The sequence below is a fragment of the Lagopus leucura genome, unplaced genomic scaffold (genome assembly GCF_019238085.1).
Source record: "Lagopus leucura isolate 7727_CA_CO unplaced genomic scaffold, USGS_WTPT01 Super-Scaffold_100037, whole genome shotgun sequence".
Lineage (NCBI taxonomy): Eukaryota > Metazoa > Chordata > Aves > Galliformes > Phasianidae > Lagopus > Lagopus leucura.
In genome coordinates, this window is record NW_024962286.1 from 2132249 (window position 1) to 2154655 (window position 22407).

The following is a 22407-nucleotide window of genomic DNA, read 5'->3' on the forward strand; positions in this document are numbered from 1 at the left end:
TTGCATGGTGTGTAGGTGTGCTGCACACCTTGGCGAGATGTGGTTTGAGATGAAGGCTTCAGCTGCAGGCGAGTGCCCCGAGGTGCACACAGAGAGCTGGGTGGTCTCACACCACCAGGGCCACCTCAGGACGCTGCCCTCATGCATCCCCATCCCACTCTTCCCCCAGTCCTGCTGTGTGACCAGCTGCTGCAGCAGCAAAAAGCCAAGGGCGTGAGGGCTGCTGGCTTTTCGGCAGGCTCTCAATAGGGGAAGCAGGTGATCTGCATGACAAGCCCTTGGTCACACAATAGGGCCCCCGGCAAAGGCGCTGCTCCTGCGCTGCCCTCCGCGAAGCTGCAGCACTGTGCTGGGTTACCGTGTGATTCGTTTGCTGGGATGGTGAGATGAATGTCTGTGTACGGCCGGGTGGGCTGCGTTAAAGGGCTGTTCCTCTCTGGCAGGGCTGTCCCAAAAGGCTGCTGTGCTGGGTTGTTGGAAGCCAGGGATGCTCTTCTGGTCTGGAACAAAGCTTTTTCTATTGTACCAAACTGGTGCATCAGCACGTTTAGTCCTTTCAATCCACATCTTCCTCACTCTGTGGTGTGGGGTTTTTTCCTGTCTTGTGTTGGTACACATTCCTCAGGAACAGTCCTGTGTCCTGCCAGGCCAATTAAACCTTTTTATTTTGGAACTTGTGAACAGCTGCCTACAGTGAGTGATGTGGAGAAAGAGAAGGAACTGTGCAGCTTTCACCCCTACATGTATGTACCTTGGCTTATATTTCAGCACACAATACTGGCTGCTTGTCACAACTGCCGTGCTGATCTTACAAATACACACTGAACTTGAATTTCTTTCTTGCTTCTTGGGCTTTTTTATTGAAGTTGCCCTGCCCTCCTGCTGCCCTTGACCTTGCAGCTTGCCTTGTGCTGGTTATTTACGGTGCTGCTTGGTCCCAAGTGCCCTGGAGGGGCTTCTGCATGCCCTAGCCCCAGGGCCACATGCTACTCTGTGCCTGAACTTTGACTTGTTCTTTTGCCTTTCTGCTGCATATTTTTCAATATATCACTTGTCACTGTGAGGGTGATGTCTTCTTCCCCCATCCAAGCCTCAGCTCATGCCCCTTGGCTTTCTCAAAGCATAAAACACTGCTGCTTTCTCCTACGTGCTGGTGGATGTATGGATGGATGTGAGTTACTGTGATTGCTTCCTACCAAACTTGATAGCAAATGAAGGAATCTCTGTGCAGGCACAGCTCGTGTTATACGTTATGTTAGATATTGAGCACTTTGCTGAAGGCTCCTATAGAGGCTCTCATAGCTGTGCAGGGCTCAGATGTTGTATGCAATCAGCAGGGCTAGTTGTGTGAGAGGGGAAATGCAGAAACAGCAACGCTGCTCATGTTGTCTTTGATGTTAATCTCAGTGCTTCAGTTTTTTGAACACAGTCCTGTCTGCTCTGTGGATGTTTGATTTACAGAGGTGCCTGGGTACCACAGACACCAAGGTGGCCAAATGCTGTTGTTTGAATTCTTTTACTGCTGAGTTTGGTTATGGGCCAAAAGTTGGCTTTTTCCTAAATGTCTGTGAGGGGCTCAAGCACTCTGTTCCCTCTCCATTCCACTTCCTGCTGCCTAATCCTTCTCCCTGACAAGCAAAGGGAATGTTCCTGTAAGATGCCTGTGTTTCAGTGGTGCCTAATTGTAATGAGATAAGGTGAAATGCTGTCAGCTTTGGAAAAAGAGAGCAAGTGACCGTGTTTAAGCACACAGGACCGTTGCCTAGTAAATCTTGGCAGCCCCGTAAGCAATATGAAATAGCTTAGAGAAGGTAAGCATGCTGAATGTGTTAATCGTAGCTAATCTAATTAACTGCAAGCTTCTAAGGCAGCTTTCTTTGCATTTTCAGGAGCAGCTCTGAAGGAGAGGATAATCGTCTTAGGTTCTTGCTGGAGCTGGGTTGGGTTACTCCTGACCCAACTCACCAAGGTTGCTGCAGCTTGTTGGCTTTTCCCTCACCTGAAACTCAGGGGGGAAAGAAAACAAGTTTTTGTGCACCCAAAACGTGAGGATGAGAGAATGAACTAATCCATGGTTTCCTTCCTCCTAGGTGCATGTTACTACGATGCCAACCAGTCGATGTACGTGTTTGGAGGCTGCACGCAAAGCAGCTGTAATGCTGCCTTCAATGACCTCTGGAGACTTGATCTGAACAGCAAGGAGTGGATCCGGCCCCTGGCATCAGGTGAGAGCCTGCAGGGCCGTGCAGCCCTCCCTAACCCTCCTCCAGCTGCCCCGCTGCCAGAGCCTTCATCACCACTCACCTTGCCTCCAGGCTGAGTGGTCCCAGTGAGTTTTATCAATGAATGGTTTTCAGATGACATCCTGAACACACATCTGTTGCCTGCAGCAGGGTGCTGTGAGGCAGATTGAGTTGTTTTTGGTTTTCATCTTCATCTGCAGAAGCTATTCAGCACCAGTTCGTGACGTGCATGATGAGGGACATTTGACTGCAGTCACGAGAGCTCATGCTGATAAGAGTTGTTGTCCCAAAGTTGAGATTTTTGAGTATCTCTGCTAGTTGCTGCTTAGGTATTTGGAAGAGTGGATGAGACGTGCCCATGCTGGCAGCCCAGAGCAACCAGGAAAACATGGGAAAGCAGGTACATTCCTGCAGCCCTCGTGCCCAGAGCAGGAAAATGCCACCAGTTGTTTCCCACACTGATTTTAAACTCAAAACATCATGCACGAGGTGCTCGCTTTTCATGGGTTTTTGAATTTGGCTAACATAATTTTTGAAAAAAGCAGAATTTTGAGCAGCTCTTGGTGATGTGGAGCAAGAAGTGAACATAAAGCTAGTCGCTTGGGTAAAAGCTTTACATTTAATGAGGGAGAAACGAAAGGAAAAGGACCTCAGCTTTCACCATGCCTTCCTTGCTGAGTCTGCTTGGATGCAGACTCCTGTCCCTGCTTCATGTGCTGGGTAAGTACTGAGGATTACTTGATCATTGTTTAAAGCTGTTTTCCTGACTACTATTTTTTTTTTTTAATGTGAAATCCTACAAGATCAAGATGTTTCTGTGTTCAAATGTTACCTGGGAACTATCCAGATGCTACTTTGTTAATGCAACTTGGTGCTAGATGACCACTTTTGGGAAACAATTCTGCCCACGCTTTGACATTTCAATGTGATTTTTGAATCTGCACATCCAGCACATGATGTGGGCAGGTGAGAGCTAGGCAGGCATGGGCTTAAAATGGAGGAAGAAAATAACCCCCAGTGCTCTCGCTCTTCCTCCTACTGTGCTGTGGTGCTCGCCTGCTCCTTTCCCCCTGCTCAGCTGGAGAAGAGGCCATGGGTAGCATAAACAGGATGCTGGGTTGTGCAGACCTCTGCTCTGACCCAGGCCAGCTATTCTTGCAGCCCAGCAAGTTCTTCCGTCAGACGGAATGTGGGGCACAGCTCGCCTTGAGCACTCACACCGTGTTAATGAATCCAACCGCCAGCACCCAGCTCTGCATCCCAGACACCCTGCTGGTATTGCACAGAGTGAAATTCCCGCTGCCTTACTAACAAATAGCGCTGTGAAAAAGAACGAGTCCTGTGGGAATATGTGTCAGAATTAAGTCCCATGGGAAGATCCCCCGAGGAAATATTTCTGCATGCTGTCATGAGTGCACAGGGCGAGATCAGATCGCAACTGAAACTTCAGGGCAGTCTCAGTGAACAGAGAGAGCTCTTGTTTGTCAGTCTTCAGAGAAGATGAGTCACCCGTGCCTGTGCTGGTGGTGGTTTCTTGCACATAGCTGCTTTTTGGTGCCCTAACCAAAGCGTTGGCACCCGCTGCCTGGGAAAGAATAGTGACTGGAGGGGGCAAAAGCAGAGAGCTTTGAAACTTAAGAGTCAGATGTAAATAACACGAGAGGGATTTTAAAAGGAGAGCTGACATTGATGAATGAATGCTTGCTCTGGCACAGGGTGTGTGCAAGCTAATTGCTGGTGGAGGTTGAGGAGGAATTCCCACCCCGTTTCTGCAGGTCACTGGCTCTGCACACTCTGTAGTGGTTGTTCTCCAGGAGATGATGGTGGCTTCTCCTCCAGGCCCGTTCTGGCTCGGAGAGGTTTGATCGTGTGTAATTACATATGCCCTTATAAATCATGGGCATCTTATCTAATGTGAGCCATGGGGTAGCCTAGAGGCAGCCAGAGCGTGGTGCCAGGTCTGTGCTAAATGTCTTGAAGCCAGCAGTCCAGTGCTGTGCCACGTGTGAGCAGGAACAGCCTCATCCCTGCCCCCTTCCAAAGGGCTTTTCCATGAGAAAGCTCCCTTTTTCGTTGTTTGTGCCTGTTGTTTTTGTTTGGGTTCTCTTATGGGCAGACATTAAATGAGATGACATCAGAGCTAAGTAATTTACCTCCAATCTGAGCTGCTACACTGAATCTGGGAGTAAATATTTAGCCTTCAAAGCAATAATTAGCTCATGCTTCTTTAGTCTTGGAGACGGGGGAGGGAGATAATTGCTTCAAAAAAAACCTAATTTTTGAGGTTTCAAAGTACTTTTTGCTTACATCTATAAGGATGGCATTGACTTTCTGCTTATTAGACTGGAACGGAGCGAGAGAGTCAATGCCTACCTTTCATGTAGCTCTTTTTGCTGGTGGGGTGTAATGCCTTACAAAGGCGAGTAGGCAGCAGGCTCTTTATTTTAGAAACGTGAACAGGAATGCCTCTGAACTCTCAGCTGCCATTTCCTATTAGGCTCGGTAGGCCTAGAAGGCAGGTGCTGTCCTTGGTGAGCACTTTTCCCTGGTGTTGGGGATCCTTTTGTTGCCTTTATTTGCATAGTTAATCAGAATCTTCTTTGATTTTTGGCCATTCTGTGCAGAGAGAAACCTGATCAAGGGCTGGAGGTGGTATAAGCTGGAGTTTGTTTATCCAGCTGGAGGCAAGGGTTTGTCTCAGCTCTGCCACTCAAGCTACAGCATGCTGCTCTTGCAATGAGGGCACAGGCTTTGGTGCTGATAGATCTTTGGTGCTCCCTAAATATGAGTTCTCATGTGGCTGAAACAGTCATGGAAGAAACTTGAAGCCAGTCAGCGCTGAGACTCACAGCCTTTGGTGTGATGGAGCTGCACGTAGCCACGTGATGAGAGCTTTTTTTGTGGTGATGCTGAAGCGTGGAATTGGCCAACCCAGCACCATGCTGCCCTGGTAGCAGGGGAAAGTTGTTCTTTTCCTTTGCAGGTTTGTAAAACACTCTTTGCTCGAGACCCCCAGTTCAGTCTTGAGACCCAGTACAGTCTCTGTACTGTGGCAGGTCCATGGGGAGGCTGCCTCAGCCATCAGCACTGACCCAGACCCATCAATGTTCCCCCTTGGTGTTTCACATCCACATCATCCTCAAACTGCAGCAGATAATTTATTGGCAAAATTGAGGGCACGTCTCCAGGCAGTTTCCCTCTGGCTGCCTGTGCTATTTCAGACTCCTGAAGCAACTGTGTATTTCTGCAGACTTTCTCCCTTCCTGCATTTGTTGGTTTATGTTCCTCACGAGTCCTGCTCTTGGCCTCTGCCTGTTGGAGCCATGTGCTGAGCTGGGAAATCCCTTTTTTAAATCAGAGAGAAGAATGCTGGTGGCTTTGCCTGTGCTCCTGAGGGCTTATCGATCAGAGGTGGAAAGCCTTTTTTAAAACAGCCTTTTACAGCACTCATAAAGCAAGGAATGACAACATAAAAAAAGCTCTTTGCAGGGAGAGGTATGCTAGCCAAAATCTTGAAGTCTGTGCATCCTGCCTGCTGGGTCTGCTTTACCAGCCTGGGCCAAGCACCATCCCTTACTTTGCTTTGCATTCTCCTTCCAGCTGCAGGAGAAAGCAAGAAGGACTCAGAAAATCACACACCCAGCCTTCAGCTGTGTTCCCCCAGCACCCTGCTCTCAGAGCAGCCTGGCAGCCCTGCTGCTCAGCTCTTCCTGTTTGCTGTGAGCAATCTGGTGTGCAGGCATCCCCATAGCCACCCTTCCTGCAGCAGGGCACAGCTCCCAGCACTTGCTTCCTGCTGCTTTCTACTCTGTGCAGTGAGATTGCCTTCATTTTTGCTGGGGAGACATGTCTCCCCTGAGAGGCTTGAAGGCAGTGCTATTTGTGTAGATGCTTTGATCCTCTCTGTACATTTTCAGCCCTTGCCAAGATGCAGCTCCATGAGAGCAACTGGTCCTGTGCCTTACTGCTGCCACCTGGAATGAGCAGCCAGCTTTAGCACAAAAGACTGTACTGAAAGCATTGAGTGTGATGCAGTAAGTGTGCAGCAGTCACTCTCACATCTGTTGCTCCAGCCCTGTTCTTTCCCCAGGTTTCACTCCGCTCCATACTTCACCAGTGCTGGTTTCTGGCTTGAGTTTTGAGTCGGAGTTTTGGGACTGGGTTTCCCCTTGTAAGCTGGGGGGAAGGTGCCTTTGATGGTGTTTTGTCAACAGAAGGAGCAGGCAAAAGGAGGTAGGGGGAACTGCTGTCACCTGTCCAAGGAAGCTGCACCAGATGTGGTCCCACTGTGGTGGGAGGCTCTCTTGGCTGCAGCACCAGATCTCTGCCCATTAGGTGAGCGTGTTGCCCTTGACAAAGCTGTCCAAAAACTTTGCCCCAAGCAGGAAGCTCTGTTTTCATCATCTCTTTCTGAAAAACAGCAGTGAGTTTACAAAACAGTTGATGAAGTTTCATAACAGTAGGACTGATTTGGGGCACCTGAGTGCTCCTTGCAAAGCTGAGTGGAGACAGGGTGTAGCGATGGCCAGGGCCCTTTGGGTACAGGTTACATGGAGGTTGTGCAGCTGAGAGCCAGCAGGAATGAAGAGAGAACTCTCTGAATCTGTCCATCAGTGTAAATAGCACACAGGGCTACAGAATGGCAAAGGAATTGGTGGCATTTCTGAAGTCGAAGCAATTGTTTGAACAGTAGAAATGCCCTTTGGATTTGTTCAAAACCCATTAGTTCTGATGCCCTCCTGAATAGTACAGATTTCCAGTTGCTGTCCTTGGTTGTGTGTTGCTTCTCCTTTCTAATAGCAGTCCCTGCTGAGACTCATTACTGAAATGCTCCAGTCTGACCCCGTGCTGTGATGCTTCTGTTCCTGATGCAGGATGACTTGCCTTGGATTCATACAGTGAATGATCTGAGGCACGTTCTTGCTTTGGCCAAAAAAAAAAAAAATCAAGCAACATCCTGACCTGACCACTGCAGTGCCTCAAAAACAAGGTTTCCCAGTCTGTGGACTGCTGCTGGTCTCTGAGATGCCAGAGTGCAGCCTGCGAGATATTTGGTAATGAAGCAAACTTGTTTCCCTCCTTGCATACATGGGAACCAGGAGAGTCAATTTGGAAAATAAACTGTCAGAATTTAGCCTAACTTGTTTCCGTTTACAGACAGCTGCCTTTGAGGGGAAGGCTGTGAAAAGATCTCTGTGTACATGTGCTTTTTTTAAGGTCAGTGCAGTGTTGAGCGGACCTCTGTGATTGAAAGCACACCTCGTTTTTCAGTAGAAGCCTGGGATCACCTTAGGCACATTAAGGCCATGTCATAGCTCCTGGCCTCCTGGGAATCAAAAGAGGTTAAAACCTGGTAACTTGGCACAGAACAGTGCCTCTACTTATCACTACAGCTACTGGCTTCAGGTGTCTGATCTGTCAAAGTAGAGCAGGTTAATGAAACAGATGGAAATTCCTTGCTGTATGTGAAAGCTGGAGTTGAAAAGCTGGAGTGGATGGAGCTGAGTAAAGATCTCATGGTGTTCACGCTGTCCTTCAGGACAGGCACTGTTGCAGCTCAGGTTGCTTGGAATTGCTTTTTCCACTTGTTCCTTCTTTGGGCTCATGGGTGGTGGTGTGCCAGCTTTGTCCTCCAGCACGCTGCTCCCTGTGGGGCTGAAAGGAGCAGGGAGCACTGAGGGGGACCTTAGCAAAATGTTTGGCAAAGAGAAGGCAAAGTAGTTCTTCTAAAGCAAAATTGGAGTAACAAGAGAAATCCAGCTGATGGTACACACAGAAACCTTGCAAAGCTGGAGTTGTGCAGTGATCTGCTGCTCCCAGGTGCTTTGAGAGTGAAAACTGCAGTTGGGCAACACTTAAAACAATTTCAATTGCAAAATGCAATCTTGCAGAAAGTATACAAGCAGCTGGGTTTGCTACGTGTGAAAAAGCATTGCCTGTGCATGGAGGGCTGGCTTCCAGGAGATAATCCATTGCTGTTTAGGTTCAATAGGATTGCTCTGCGGCAGTGATTAAATGCTTAATCCCAGCAGGTTTTGGTTTACAACACACATCTATCCTCACTTTGATTTGCCAGGCTCTGTCTTCTCCTGTTCTTGCTGCCCCTTGCTTGCGTTTAACCTTTGAAAGTATTTTCTTGTTGTCTGGATCTGTTTTCATCTGAAACATGTTCCCCAACACTGCAGTATCCAGGGCAGCTCTTTCCCTTGGCCAGCAGGACCTGGGGTCTTCAGCATGAGTGGGGAGCACAGATCTCAGAGACTGGAGAGACACAGCATGGGTTGCAACCAGCAGCAGTGCAGGAATTACACCTGGGATGTGCAGGTGGGAAGAGCCCCCAGGCTGGGCACACGTCTTTTCCCCCAACTGTTTGCCAGGATCTGTTCACCAAGACAGATGGGAAAAGAGCCCAAAGTCTGCTACCTTCTTCCCTGGTTTTAATACAGCTTTTGAATGCTTTCTGCCTGCAGAAGAGCCCACTGGAGAGAGCAAAGCCCTTAAACTTGTTGGCAGGTCAGTGTAATGGGACATGGATTTGGTATGCCCCTACCAGGGTTACAAGAAATATCCGTGCCTCCTATTTTTGTGCATGCAAACATTTGCAGCATAGAAAATAGTGGAGCTCTTGGAAGCTTGCTCATGCTCACTCAGTTTTCAGGGCAGAGGTTTAACCTGTTGCTGTTAAGTGTGTGTTTGTCTGTGCTTCTCAGCCCTTCCTCCCTTACAGAGAAGATTTCATCCCCTGGTGCTGTTCTGTGTCTGACAGCCATCCCCTTTCCTCCCTGGTGGTGCAGGCTGTCCCCTGTCTCAGCCCAGTTTGTCAGAGCTCTCCATATCAATGCTGATGAGCCACGTGTGAAGCTGCTTTTACATCAGCAGTCCAAAACAACTGGTGACTTCTCCTTTCCCATCCCTGCTCTCAGTACTTTGCATCCGTTCTGCCCTTACTGGAAGTTCAGCACATTTTTATCTGTGTGCAAAGCATGGGAAAACAGTCCCTGCTGTGGGAAATGCAGTCCTTGGAGCAACAGCCCATGTGCTCCCATCAGCACAGCTCTGCTACACTGTCAGCTGTGCAGGGAAATCTGCCTTACCCTCCTGATGCCCTCTTGGCCTGCCTCTGACAGTTGGCCCTGACGTGGTTGGAATACGCTGTGCTCTGCCGCTTGGGAGCTGTCACAGGGGGAAATGTGGTGGAGGAGGCTGGCAGAGAAGTGCCTGAAAGAGAAATGAATGGTTCAAGCAACTGTCTTAGTTTCCTCTTCCCTGAGTTCAGGACTGAAAACATTGGCTTCTCTTTAAGACTGAACTGCAAGGGAAGAGCTGAGCAAGTGTTGGTGCAGAAATGGAGTCAGGCAGAGGAGATCCCACACCTCTACTCATCCTTGTCAGTCTCAGCCCTCACTCATTTTATTTCCTCAGCCACATGCCAGAAAGCAGACCCCTCTCAGAACATTATCAGCCCAAATCTAGCAGCAAGGCATGAAAAATAGCTTGTTGCTTTAACCTTGTCAGATTTAGATTCTCAGAGAGAAGGTCCCCAGGCATGGATCCCTCCAGAGATTAATGGAGGAATTTTCCCACTCTTGCCTTTATTGGACTCTGGGAGTTCTGAGCTTCTCTGGTCCCCCTTTTCTCCAAGCAATGCACAAAGGTAGGAGCAGGGACTGCTGTTGGGTGATGTCTGATGTGTGCCACTTCTCAGCATTGTGGGCACTGTGTGCTCATTTTAAATGTGACCCCAGGCCATCTGCCAATCATGCTGATGAGCATGCTGTACCAAAACTGGGGAAAGCTATTTGTGGTTATGTCAGTAAATAAGAAGACCATGATCTGTAAAAATAGGTTCCTGATACTGGGAGTCCTTATATAGACAAGCAAGTAATTGTGCCTCGTTAATGCTGACCACTCAGCAGCTCCCAATGAGTTTGGAAGCTTCTGAATGTCACTTGTTTGAGATTTGGGTGAAACTTTGAGCATCCGCTGTTGAAATTCTGCATATCAATCTCCATCCTGGAATACTCAGTGCACTGTATGCAAAAGCCAAGTGCTTGGAGAGCAACGTTTTCTAATGGCCTCAAAGTACAACCCTGCAATCTTTCCAACTGGTATTGCCATAAGCAGACATTAAGCCTGATTTTGCAAGAGCTTTTTTGCTGCTTGGCTATGCAGGGATGTTAACACAGCAGGTATAAAAGCTGTGGCAGGATGTCCTTGCAGCAGTCTGGCTATTTCCTGACGCTTGTTGCCACAAGAACTGTAGAGAACTTTATTTCTTCAGGATATCTGCTATCCTGACAGATTTATGTGAGATGCATCTCAGCCAGTTCGAGCTTGGAGGTGTTGGAAAGGCTCTGCTCACAGGCTGTGCTGACACCTATCGGCAGGAGCTCCTGCAGGGAGGGAAAGCCTTGCAGCTCAGCACAGGGCTTCCAGCTGCTGCTGTGCCTTTGCATTGAGGACCCTGTCCGCAGAGATCTCATCTGCCACACCTAAGATTGATTGTGCAGCGTTGATATTTTATTACAGCCAGCATGATTTGCTTTCAGAGAGCTGGAAACGCTCACGCTTCATAGCCTGATTCTCCACCTTCCACAAGAACATCTGCTCTCTCCTTAAATCTGGTAGGCATGCGGAATGACAAAGCACTAGCTCACACTTGTCTGCAGTCCAAAGGTGAATCTTTTATTCCTTGCATGAAATATTTAGCAAGTTTGGCATTAAGTGCTGGAATTACTGGAAGAAGAGAGAGAAGTGTGAACAAAGCATAGAGTGCAAACCAAATGCTGAAAACAGAAGCGGGTGGGGGCAGTTAGGGACCTGCATGCAAAGCTTTCAGCAGGTAGTTGCATTTTCTTTGCAGGGCAGCTCTGAACTGAGCAGAGCCCTGCTCTTCCTAGGTTGAGCTGCTTGTTTTCATCTGGGGAGGCTGTTCTGACTGCACACACGAGATGAGGAGAGGAATGTTTGAGGTTTTTGAGCCACTTAGTAGCCCTAACCTCACCAAATTGCACAGCAGCCATTTCCTGAGACACCAGCAATTTGGGGCTAGGCTGGAAAGAGTTCTCAGACTTGTGGCATTGCCCTGCTGTGTCCCTCCTGCTATGGCAATGGGACAGGAGCTAACTGGGAGTGTGACTTGAGTGAAAAGTGTGGAGCTCAGCACAGACTGAACACGCTCCTCTGCAAACCCACACATTCTTCAGTCCCTTCCCTACAGTTACTCTGTCATTACCACGTTGCAGTCTGATGCAGCAATTTCCATTCCTCCGTTTGCCTCCTGGAGAGAAGATGAGCGGCAGGAGCTGATCAGCCCTTTCTCTCTCAGCTCCCGAGCTCTTTAATTAGCGTTGGAGCTGCATTGTGTAGGATGTTGGACTGTTACTCATATCACTAAAAGTCTGCAGGGTACAGTATCACTGGGGTGGGGGGAAAACACGCAATAAAACTTAGAAAAGCTGGCTGGAATTCTGTTCCACCCACCTGGAGGGAGAGGGAGCTTGCAACAGCACTCCCTTTTAGGGCAGGGCCAGATTTGCATTTCCCAAAAGCAGGGGAGGTTGCAAAGAAGGGGATGGGGTGACCTCACTGTGAGCAGCACTCAGCACCTGGGAGTGACGCTGCAGTGACAGTGCTTTGAGAAACGTTCCCAGCCCAGGATGGGAGCAAACACAGCCCCTCCTGCACCATTGTGTGCCGAAATTGCAATGTAAATTGCACGGTGCAGAAATTGCATCCTTGTTTTCAGCTATTAGGAGGGAAGGGGGCAGAGCCCCGGGCGTTCTGGCACTCCTATCTTGTTGCTGTTTTGCTCAACGCTGCTGTTACTGTGTAAAGAGGTTTCTGATTAACGCTAGCAAAGAATGACTCAGTAATCCTGTTGCACAGGGTTCATAGGGCACTGCCGCTCCTTTTAAACAGCTTTATGGGCTGATGGGGCTCCACGCTTGGGCTGCGTGAGAATTTCCAGGACAAAGAAATGACTGTGACATTGCAAAAGCTCGGAAGTGACTGATCCTCACTGGTGAAGATTTCTGACTTCCACATCCACACCAAGCACTGCAGGACTCTTGTCTTCTGTTTCAGCTCTGTGCCATGAGCCTGTGTCCTTGTCAGATGGGAGTTTGCTGTGTGACAGCTGTCCTGGACACCACGGGGGTTGGTGTACATAGCCCAGTTCTTATGTTCTTGCAGAACACCTCCACTATTTCTGCACTGGTGCCCAGAGGGACGTGGGTTTGGTGGGTGTGGGTTGCTGGTTGGGTTGGATGGCCTTTGTGGTCTTTTCCAACCTTAATGGTTCTCTGAGATTCGTTACCCTGAGCAGCATCTTGCAGGCAGCAGCCACGTGTGCCTGCAGAGGGTTTGATCAAGGTGGGCTGTGCCTTTTGGGAAGGCATTTCAGGTCCTGCTCCATTTTTCTCTATCTCCTACAAAGCTGAGGTTGTGTCTGTGGTGTGGATCTCTTTTCTCACGTAAGAAACCCAGATTGGAGGGAACACTAAGTCACATGTGGCTTCAGTGAGGGAAGATGATACTTTCCTGGCTCTTAAACGCTTTAAGGTTTAGCAGTCCCAGTCCAAAGCCAGTCTTGAAAGTTATCTCAGTGGCTCTATTTGAACAACTGAGGACAGAAACAGGTGAATGTCAGACACTGGATCTGAGGTAGCTGCAGTGAGTCCTAAAGGATGCAGTTCCATTCTGCAGAGAGCTGGTGTGAGACCTGCATGCAGATGCCCACATTTCCCAGTAGAGTGGCCCTTTGTTATCTCCTGGTCATGGTGCCATGGCTGGGATTGCCTGAGGTGCTGATCTTCTGCCTCCAGACTTCTTGTCATCCTGCTCAGCACTCTGCTGGGGGAACAGCTTTCAAGCAAATCTGCAGACTACTGCAGAAAAATCCAGGCTGCGAAGCCAAGGGATTTTTTTCCTTCTCTGGTTTCCCTTCCCATAGAGGGAGAAAGATTTGGGGGGATTTCATGCTGTCAGACAAGACTCAGGATCTGCTGAGCAAGGCAAATTGTGCCCTTCCTGTCAGTGGGGCACGTTGTGAGGGTAATGCTTCAGATAGCGTGCTGGGGGGAATTAGGTTTCCAGATAGGGCTCCCAGTTTGGTTCCTTTGAGTCTGCCAGCCTGAAGGCCGGGCTGCTGAATGCAATCCTGTCGTGCCATCAGGAGCTCTGCAAGAGAGCTGTGTGCTTGGAGCACCGTAAGTGCAGGCTGCCCTTTGAGCTGCTCGTTCTGCTGGCACTGATGGCGGCCAGATTGCTTTTTCTTTTCTCTTTCTGAAAGGAATTTGCCTTTGACCAATTCTTTGCAATTCTCTGGAAGCACAGCACAAACTCTTTGCAGCAAAAGCCAGCACAGCATTTTGTCCTGCTGTGGATGGGTTGTGCTGAAGCACTGTGGCTTTGTGGAGCTACAAAAGGTTTAGGAAACATGAGGTTACCAGCACGTGTAGCTTTTCATATCTGAGTGTTCAAGCTTAGCATCTCTCTTTTTTTACCCTCATACACCCAATAACTCCTTCTGTATCTTCCCATCACCCTGGAATGGTGCAAATGCATGGCTTTACTCCATCTCCTCTCCTACAGCATTTCTCAAAGCGATATTGATCTGAACCAATTCTTTCATCTGGCTAATTCCATCACATCAAAAGCATCGTGCAGCTTTTCCCCTTTGTTTTTATTTTCATCTTTCGAGCTCCACTTCATGTTCATTGCCTGCCTTCTTTCTGGAGCTGCTCGGAGGCCGTGCTTAAAAGGCAGCCTGGAAACGCGTGTTGCACGTGCCCCTGCAGCCAGGTTTTTCTTTTGTTGCTGCTCGTGCTGCTCCAGTGGCATTAGAAGGCTGAATAAATGGGCTTTAAAAACTGCTTATAAGGACATATTGTGGATGAGTGGTGTTCAGAGCTCGCATCAGAAGCATTTCTCTAACACATGTCCACGGAAGCCGGAGATTTGTTTTGTTTGTTTGTTTGTTTGAAAAGTATCTCTGCTTGGTGAGCCAGGAAAATCCATCAGCTGGAACAAATAGCTCCATCCAGCATCTGGTCACTCATCCCTGCTAAATAAACAGCTCCAGCTGAAAAGAGATGGCTTCTTCTTTGTTTAGAAATAGTCAATTGTGCTACACCCTCTGCACGCTAGAATTTTTATCCTGGGGAGAAATAATCTGATACTGGGCTCGATGATGTTATCAGGTGCAGAGCTTGGAGACCCATATGAGCTTATTAAGGAGGAGCTTCCATCATCTTGACCCAGGAAGCTGTCAAAACAGACACAATTAGCTAACGAAGCCTGTCTGGGGGCACTGCCATCACTCAGAAGTTTCATTTGGTGGTGGGATAGCAGAGCTACGAGAGGAGGAAGCCCTCCTGTGCCAAACGTGCCTGGAACACTGCTCTGCCATGGCAGGGTGAGTCACTGCAGGCTGCAGCCATGTCCCTTTGATGTTGCTGCCGCCTGCCCCATCCCCATGCTCCACGTGCCTGGGACCTGAAGTCACAAAGGCTGCAGCCGTGTGCCTGTGCTGTGTCCCTCGGGTGCTCCTTTCTTTCTCAGGCTCGGAAAGGTGCCAGGTGAGCAGTGATCGGGTGGGGGAAATGAGTGGAAACTGAGTCATGCTTGGGCACTGCCTTTTACCAAAGGTACTTGGTGTCTCAAACTTGAAGCAGCTATGAACCAGGCTTCAGCATTAGCTTGCAGTTTGCTGGCAGCAGCACCCTGAGCTCTTCTCTGCCCTAGAGATAAGCAGTGTTAGTTCTCCATCTCCTAGTCACTCTCTGTTCCCATGCTGAAGGCAGGATCGATGAAGCTAAGGCATCTTTGATACCACAACCATATCATACAGCAATTTTGCAGAGAGCCATTGTGCTCTGCAACATTTCCCCCATTTCTGTGTGCTCCACCCATGGACCAGAGTTCATCTACTGCCCTGAAACAGAGCAGCAAGTTTGCTCTGCACTGCCTGCTCCCTTTGAAGCCCTGTGCATACCACGCTGTCTGCTCGCCGTGCCTGGACTGGGAAATTCATCTTTTTCCTGCCTGCCAGAAAGAAATGCTGCTTTCATTTTCACCTGCACAGCCTCCAATAAGAGGCAGTGCTTCCTGCAAAGCCAGGGCTGACCTCTGCCTTGGGCTGATTGCATGGTGCTTATTGACTCCTTTGGGAAGCACCTTGGTGTCTGCAGCAGGGGTTCTGACCTTCAGCCTGCAGCAGGACGAAGACCTTCCAGAGCAAAGTGGTGCTTTGCCTCTCAGCCACCACCCCAACTTGCAGTGGGACCCTTTTTGTTCAACATTAGCTGCTGTCCCAGTTTAAAACTCACACTTTACATCGCACTGGGATCCCCATTGCAGGTAGACAAGTGCACCCCAAGCAGCTGCATGCCCCTGTGCCATGTCCTGGCAGGACGAGTCCAACCAACTTCTTCTTTCCAAACCAGATCGAAGCCTTTCTAGCAACCAGTTTGCCATGCCAGGCTTGGGAGTGTCACTTCTAAGCTCTGCCAGGGCTGCAGACCTGCTGGTGTGGATGAATGAATTGCACAGAGCCAGGAAAACTGGAAATATGGCATCTGCATGGGAACAACAAGTAACTGACCATAACCCTCTTCTGGCACTTTAATCTTTAAAGAGATTTTGGATATGGCCTTGCCATGCTATATATGTGCCCTAGCACCTGAGAGCAGCAGTACAACATGCTCTATCCCCAGCAAAGGGCTCCTGGGTCAGGGGTGCTTTTAGGCTCAGCTGTTCTCACCCACCACCTGGAATCCATCACAATCAAATTGCTTTTTCTCAGCTGCAACATCTTAAAATAGCTGCTCTGGTTTCTTTTAAAAATAGTCCTCGTTCTGCATGTCATTACCTGCTAAAAATGCTTCCCTGAGTCCCATTAGGACATCAGAGGAGAGCGCTGGCTTTGTTATCTCAGCACTTCAGAGAGGGTGATGCTGCTTCCATGGCCACATGCACAGCTTTGCCCTTGGGCTCCCCCGGTCCCACACAACCCTTTTTTTTGTGCGATGCTTTTAGCTGGTGTATTTATGATTGCTTGAGATCTGCACTGATGAAGGAACCTACCTGGTGCTGGTTACAGCTGTAGGAAGCTCAGCCATTCACCCAGCTCAACATCTAACGTTGTAGCAAGGGAGTATTTTGCAGAGGCCTGTGCCTCGTTCTCTGATAGGCACGGGGAGCGATTGCTCACTGACACAGCAAAGTGCTTTGGGTTTAATTGTGCCTCTTTCTGACAGCAGCGTTGGGTTTCTGCTGCTGCTTGCAAGTTCCCAAGCAGTCCTCCAGGAGCAGCACTGGATGCATGTGAATTAGCATTCCTTCTTGCTCCGTCCTTGGGGAGAAGTTAGGTATTTGGAGGTAATTATTGCTTTTATTCAGTGCTAAAGCAATAATTTAAAGGGATATGGGGGAGAGCTAGTAATTTCCTGCCAGTGACTGACAGATGTTTTGCCATACGCGAAATGTGCTTTTAGGCTCCTACTAATTACAGCAACACAAATTGGCAGTAGTTTTCTTCCCAGGCTCCCAGCTCTAATTTTGCCTTCTTTGCTGCTTTTTCTTTTAAAGGTGCAGTCCCCACCTCATCACACTTGAGTGCAGTTCACGTCAGGTTTGATGCCTGTGTTTGGAGGATGGTCTCCTAACCCTCCTGTCTTCTCCCCCTGCCCAGGTTCATACCCCTCACCCAAGGCTGGGGCCACGCTGGTGGTCTACAAGGACCTGCTGGTGCTGTTTGGGGGCTGGACGCGGCCCAGCCCGTATCCCCTGCACCAGCCAGAGAGGTTCTTCGATGAAATCCACACATACTCGCCCTCCAAAAACTGGTAAGAGAACATCTGGATTTGAAATGCCTTTGATCCTGGCAAAGAATGTCTGCGGCGCTGCTGGGGAGCTGCTGGAGGGAGCGACGGGCTGCGGGATGGGGAAGCTGTGCACATTCCTGGTTTGCAAGGTGTGGCTGATCCTGGCTTGTCTGCGAGGCTCCATTTCAACCAAAAAAAAAGCAAAGCACCGCTGCTCAGGCCTGGGAGCTGAGCACACGCTGCTGTCTGATGCCTCTGGGGCGGCGCTTGCTGCAGGCTGGCACTGAAAAGCTACCAGCAGCACCTCGGTGCTCCTTGCAATGTCTTCCACACCGGCAGGAAAACTGGGTGTGAATGTTTTCAGTGCGTGATTTGTTTGGCTGTGAGCTTGAGGACTTTCTGAAGAAAGCAGGAGAGAAAGCCTCAATCCCTGAGGTTTTGCCTTTTGTCTGTGATCCGAAATTCAAAGCTCCCGTGGCCCTTTCCTGTTCCCTTTAACCAGCATTCAGCCGCTTTCAGATGGTGTTTTCTCCACTGCTGCTTGTATGAGAAAGAAGCAAATGCTCTATCAAAGCAGTGAGGGTTCTTTCTCCTCTTTCATTGAGAACTTTTAATCATCAAAAGTGTCAATTATCCACTGCACTTTCGGGCAGTGTCATTCGAATGCTGTAATTAAACTGCGTTGGAAAGAAGTCAGGGCAAACTTAATTGAAAGGGTCAGTATTTCCAAGTTTGCCCCGTGGCTTTGTCCTGTTTTAAAAATGGTCAGCACATTGATACTTGTAATGAGTTTCGTTCCTCTTTGGATCTTTGTTGGTATTCCTCTGCAATGCATCCTCAAAGGCTTGGCTGGCCCATGGCATTTCTCATGTTGCCATTCATCCGGCACCATCCTTCCTCACCCTGTGCTGAATCTCCTTCTCCCTTGTTCCCCCAGGTGGAACTGCATCGTGACCACCCATGGCCCTCCTCCCATGGCAGGACACTCCTCCTGTGTCATTGAGGACAAAATGATTGTCTTTGGGGGTTCGCTGGGCTCTCGGCAAATGTAAGTTTGGGGGGGAAGGCGTTGGACAGGTTCTCCTGCAAGGAGCTTGGGGTGGGATGGCATTTCTGAAAGGAACCTCCGTGAGGCTGGGCTGTGGGAGCCTTGCAGCAGGATCCCTGTGTGACTGCCTGGTTGTCCTCACAGCGCAGAGCGCTGCCAACGCTGCCTGAAGCAAAACCCTGAACTGGGGCAGCAGAGAGGTGGTGAGGTGTGTGGGAAGGCTGCAGATCGCTTTTTTTGATCAGAGAGCCTTGAGATAATCCTCTGTGCTCACCCTGCCTGCCCTTGTGGCTGGGATTGGAGATGGCCTGATGCTTGCTGCAGGCTCCTGCGGGGTCTGCTGGCTCTTCACTGCGTGTTTCACCTCCTGCAGTGAGTTCCCTGGGGGCAAGCAGCCTGCAGCAAACCCAGTCTGTGATAAAACCTCACCCCAGAGGTTTTCAAAGGGCATGGGTGTGCTGTGAGCAGGTGCTTGTTTGGGACCTCAAGCTGAGCCTCTGCCTGTTTTTTCACCCCCACAGGAGCAACGACGTCTGGGTGCTGGATCTCGAGCAGTGGGCTTGGTCCAAGCCAAACATCTCTGGGCCCAGCCCTCACCCACGGGGTGGCCAATCTCAGGTGATGCTCCCTTCTCTCACTCTGCTCCACAACCTGCCTGAGCACAGGCAGCTGCTGCCAAACAGAAACCAGGCATGGCTGAATTTCCAGCTTCCAGGCAGCTCTCTGTGGCTCACCTGAAAACTAGTGCCCCGTTTCTGAGTCAGTTATCTTTGCAGTCTTTGCGTGCCGTGCCCTTGTTTTTTCTGGCCAGCTGTTCTATGAGATTACACTTCTAATCTTCCCGAGGCTCAGGTAGATACCAGACTGCATCCTGCACGTGTCCCAGAACTGTGATGAGCATTTCTAGATACAAATTGCTGTTTAGCCCTTCAGAAGAAGAACAGTTATCATACCCTGTGGCATTTCACAATGAAGCATTACCACGTCCTGGTTTTGCTGGTCTGAAACGCTCTTCTTTGCCCCCCCCCCAGATTGTCATAGATGACGAAACCATTTTAATCCTTGGTGGCTGTGGTGGTCCCAACGCAGTAAGTATCCTGTGGGGAGTGTGGGCATGAGCTGCACGAGTCCTGCTGTACCGTGAGCCCTTGGTGCAGGCTGGGGAGCAGGAAGGCTCCTTGCTTTCCCCAGGTGACATTTTGTCCTGCAGATCCGAGATGCACACTGCAGACTTTCCAGCAAAGCTGTCACTACAGCTGGAGCTGCCTTTAATTAATAAAAATCACCCCAGGAGCTATGTGAGCAGCTAACTGAGGCTAATTAGAAGCCCTGACTTTACACTGGGACAGTAGATGGGGATGAAAAGACCTGTGCATAGGCACAGCAGGGTGTAGTCACCCCTGGGTGGTCAGATCCCAATGTAGGTCACTGTCCCTCTGCTTGCAGCAGTGAGGCAGCTGCCCAGCACCATTCCTGCCCCTGCAGGATGATCTTGGCAGCACGCTGGTCTCCTGAACCCTTGTGCTTTTCTTCACAGCTGTTCAAAGACGCCTGGCTGCTGCACATGCAGGCAAACCCCTGGACGTGGCAGCCACTCAAGGTAGAGAATGAGGACCACGGAGCCCCAGAGCTGTGGTGCCATCCTGCCTGCAGGGTGAGTCTGGCTTTGGGACAGATGCAGCGGGATCTCTGCTCTCTCGCACACATCTGTAGAACTTTCCTGCCCAGAATGCCCCAAACTCTCTTCCTTTTTGTCCCTGCCAGCAGCCCCCCAGCAGTCCATAACCCGTTCCCTCTCCTCTCTTGCAGGTAGGACAGTGTGTCGTGGTCTTCAGCCAGGCTCCCAGTGGCAGAGCCCCGCTGAGCCCCAGCCTGAACTCCCGTCCCTCTCCCATCAGTGCCACACCGCCCGCCCTGGTCCCCGAAACGCGCGAGTACCGCTCCCAGTCCCCAGTCAGGACCACAGATGAGGCTCCCTGCGTCAACGGCCGCTGGGGCACCCTGAGGCCCAGAGCCCAGCGCCAGACACCCTCAGGTTCGCGGGAGGGCAGCCTCTCCCCAGCCAGAGGTGACGGCTCCCCGGTGCTCAACGGTGGCAGCTTATCGCCGGGGGCTGCGGCGCCTGGCGGGGCCTCCTTGGACAGCCCGGTGCAGCTCGTATCGCCCGGCACACCCGGAGCCACTGAAGGATGCGAGCTGAAAGTTGGGCTCGCCCTGGCGCCACGGCGGGGCTCGCTGCCGGAGCAGAAGGACCTGCGTTTGGGCTCGGTCGATTTGGGCTGGGAGCAGAAAGCAGCTGCCCTGTGCCAGGCGGACGGCGCCGACGGCAGGACGCTGCGCAACCCCCCCGAGCACACCAATGGCATCCACACCCCGCCCCACTCCCTGCCGGGAGCCGTGTCCCCCGGAGCGCTCCGCAGGAGCTTGGAGGCCATCAAAGCTCTCTCCTCCAAAGCCCCTCCAGCTTCTGCTCTCAGCCCCCCGCTCGGCTCCTCGCCGGGCTCCCCAGGCAGCCAGGGCAGCGGTGCTGACGCGCGGCCGGGCTCTGCGCAAGGCGACGGCCACTCGCTGCCACCCATCGCCCGCCGCCTGGGCCACCACCCTCCGCAGTCCCTGAACGTGGGGAAGCCTTTGTACCAGAGCATGAACTGCAAACCCATGCAGATGTACGTGCTGGACATTAAGGACACCAAGGAGAAAGGGCGAGTGAAATGGAAGGTGTTCACTAGCAGCTCGGTGGTGGGGCCGCCCGAGACCAGCCTGCACACGGTGGTGCAAGGCAGAGGGGAGCTCATCATATTCGGTGGTCTGATGGACAAGAAACAGAACGTGAAGTACTATCCCAAGACAAATGCCTTGTACTTTGTGCGAGCAAAGAGATAATGTGGCCCGAGCTTACTGCCACCGCCCCCCTCCCCCGTGGCTCTCCCTCTCCCTCTGAAATCTGTCACGCAGGCATTCAAACTGTGAATTAGGGAACAACAAACAATGCAGCTCAAGCCGACCTCCAGCACGTCCCGGTGAAGCAAATCGTGTTTACAAGCAGGGAGCAGCGCCCTGCTGTAGGACCTGTTACTGTGCTCCACGCTGCAGCCCAGGCCAAGGATGTCGGGCGAGTCACGGTGCTTTCCTAGAGCCGACCTTGCAGCTGGAGGCCGTCAGCTCATTGCACTGACGATTCCCGTGCTTGGAGGAAAGAAAACAACAGCAATACCTGAACAAACTTTCAGCACTGCAAGCTGTGACCGTAAGCTTTGCTCGACACGAACACGATGCCTTCTTTTTGCCTCTCACCCCTTTGGCCTGACAGCTTCATTCCTGTCCTCGTCGCAGGACCGTAAGAAGGAAGAAAGGACAGTTTTGCATTGTAAAGCCAAAAAACAAAAATCATTGTGAATAGGACGGGCAGGACTTGCTTTCACAGCCCTCCTTGCCCAGCAGCCTTGGTGCTGTGCTGCTGCACATTCCCAGCAGAGGGATTGGAAATGCTGAAAGGAACAGCCCGAATGCTGAGTGCTGGTGCACCGAGCGGCACGGCGTGAGCCTCCACTGCAGGAACAAAACCATCTTTGCATGTGCCTCCTTCCGCAAAGATTAAAACAAAGCAAAATCCAAATGGATTGAACCCGTGTGTCCGTCTGGGACAAACTTCCTTCCTTCCTCCCTCCTTCCTTCCTTTGCAGCTCGAGGTGGGGGGAAGCTGGGCGCATTCTGCTCCGTTCTACCAACAGCGCGCGCCCTTCCTGAGGATGCTTCTGGCTTCGGCACCTGAAATAGCAAAAAAAAACCAGTAGGAAACTCATCCCAAAACACAGCCCTGTGCACCGGCAGCGCCATGACGTGGTCCCCATCTCCTCGCCATCCCCACTGAGCTTTGCCGGCTTCGCCACCGCCAGCCCCAGCCTTTGGGGTGGCAGCCCTCCCCAGGAAGCGTCGGGGCTCGTTGTTTCCTATGACAGCAGTACCGCTTTGGTCCAGCAGGGCTGGGGAGCCCCGTGTGGGATGGGGCTGGGAGAGAGGGCAGCGCCTCATCTGCAGTTTGTAGATAAACCTTGAGGTTCAATCCGTTCCCAAATCCCCGCTCCTCGGGGACCCCAACGCGACGTCCGACGTTTCTCGCCTGTCTGCATGTCTCAGCACCTCCCCCCTTATAAAAGAATGAAAGGCAAAAAAGCAAAAACGTGGGGCTGCTGAGAGCTGGCTGCGATGCGGGCACCCACCGCCACCGGCTGCTCTCCTAACGGCCCCAAATCCCCTTCAAATGACCCCAAAACGGTTGGGGGGGGGG

The 22407-nt window shown here is 50.9% G+C and overlaps 1 protein-coding gene across 2 annotated transcripts in view; it reads left to right on the forward strand.

Annotated features, from left to right (window-relative positions):
- FBXO42 (F-box protein 42) overlaps positions 1-21735 on the forward strand; it is a 38421-nt gene extending 16686 nt beyond the window's left edge. For both annotated transcript variants that reach the window (XM_042883210.1, XM_042883209.1), the window contains exons 4-10: positions 2091-2225; positions 16939-17092; positions 18009-18119; positions 18641-18737; positions 19151-19207; positions 19657-19773; positions 19929-21735. In XM_042883210.1, the coding sequence (XP_042739144.1) occupies positions 2091-2225; positions 16939-17092; positions 18009-18119; positions 18641-18737; positions 19151-19207; positions 19657-19773; positions 19929-21002 (1745 nt within the window). In that variant the 3' untranslated portion in view covers positions 21003-21735. The remainder of the gene's footprint in view (positions 1-2090; positions 2226-16938; positions 17093-18008; positions 18120-18640; positions 18738-19150; positions 19208-19656; positions 19774-19928) is intronic.
- The last annotated feature ends 672 nt before the right edge of the window (positions 21736-22407 follow it).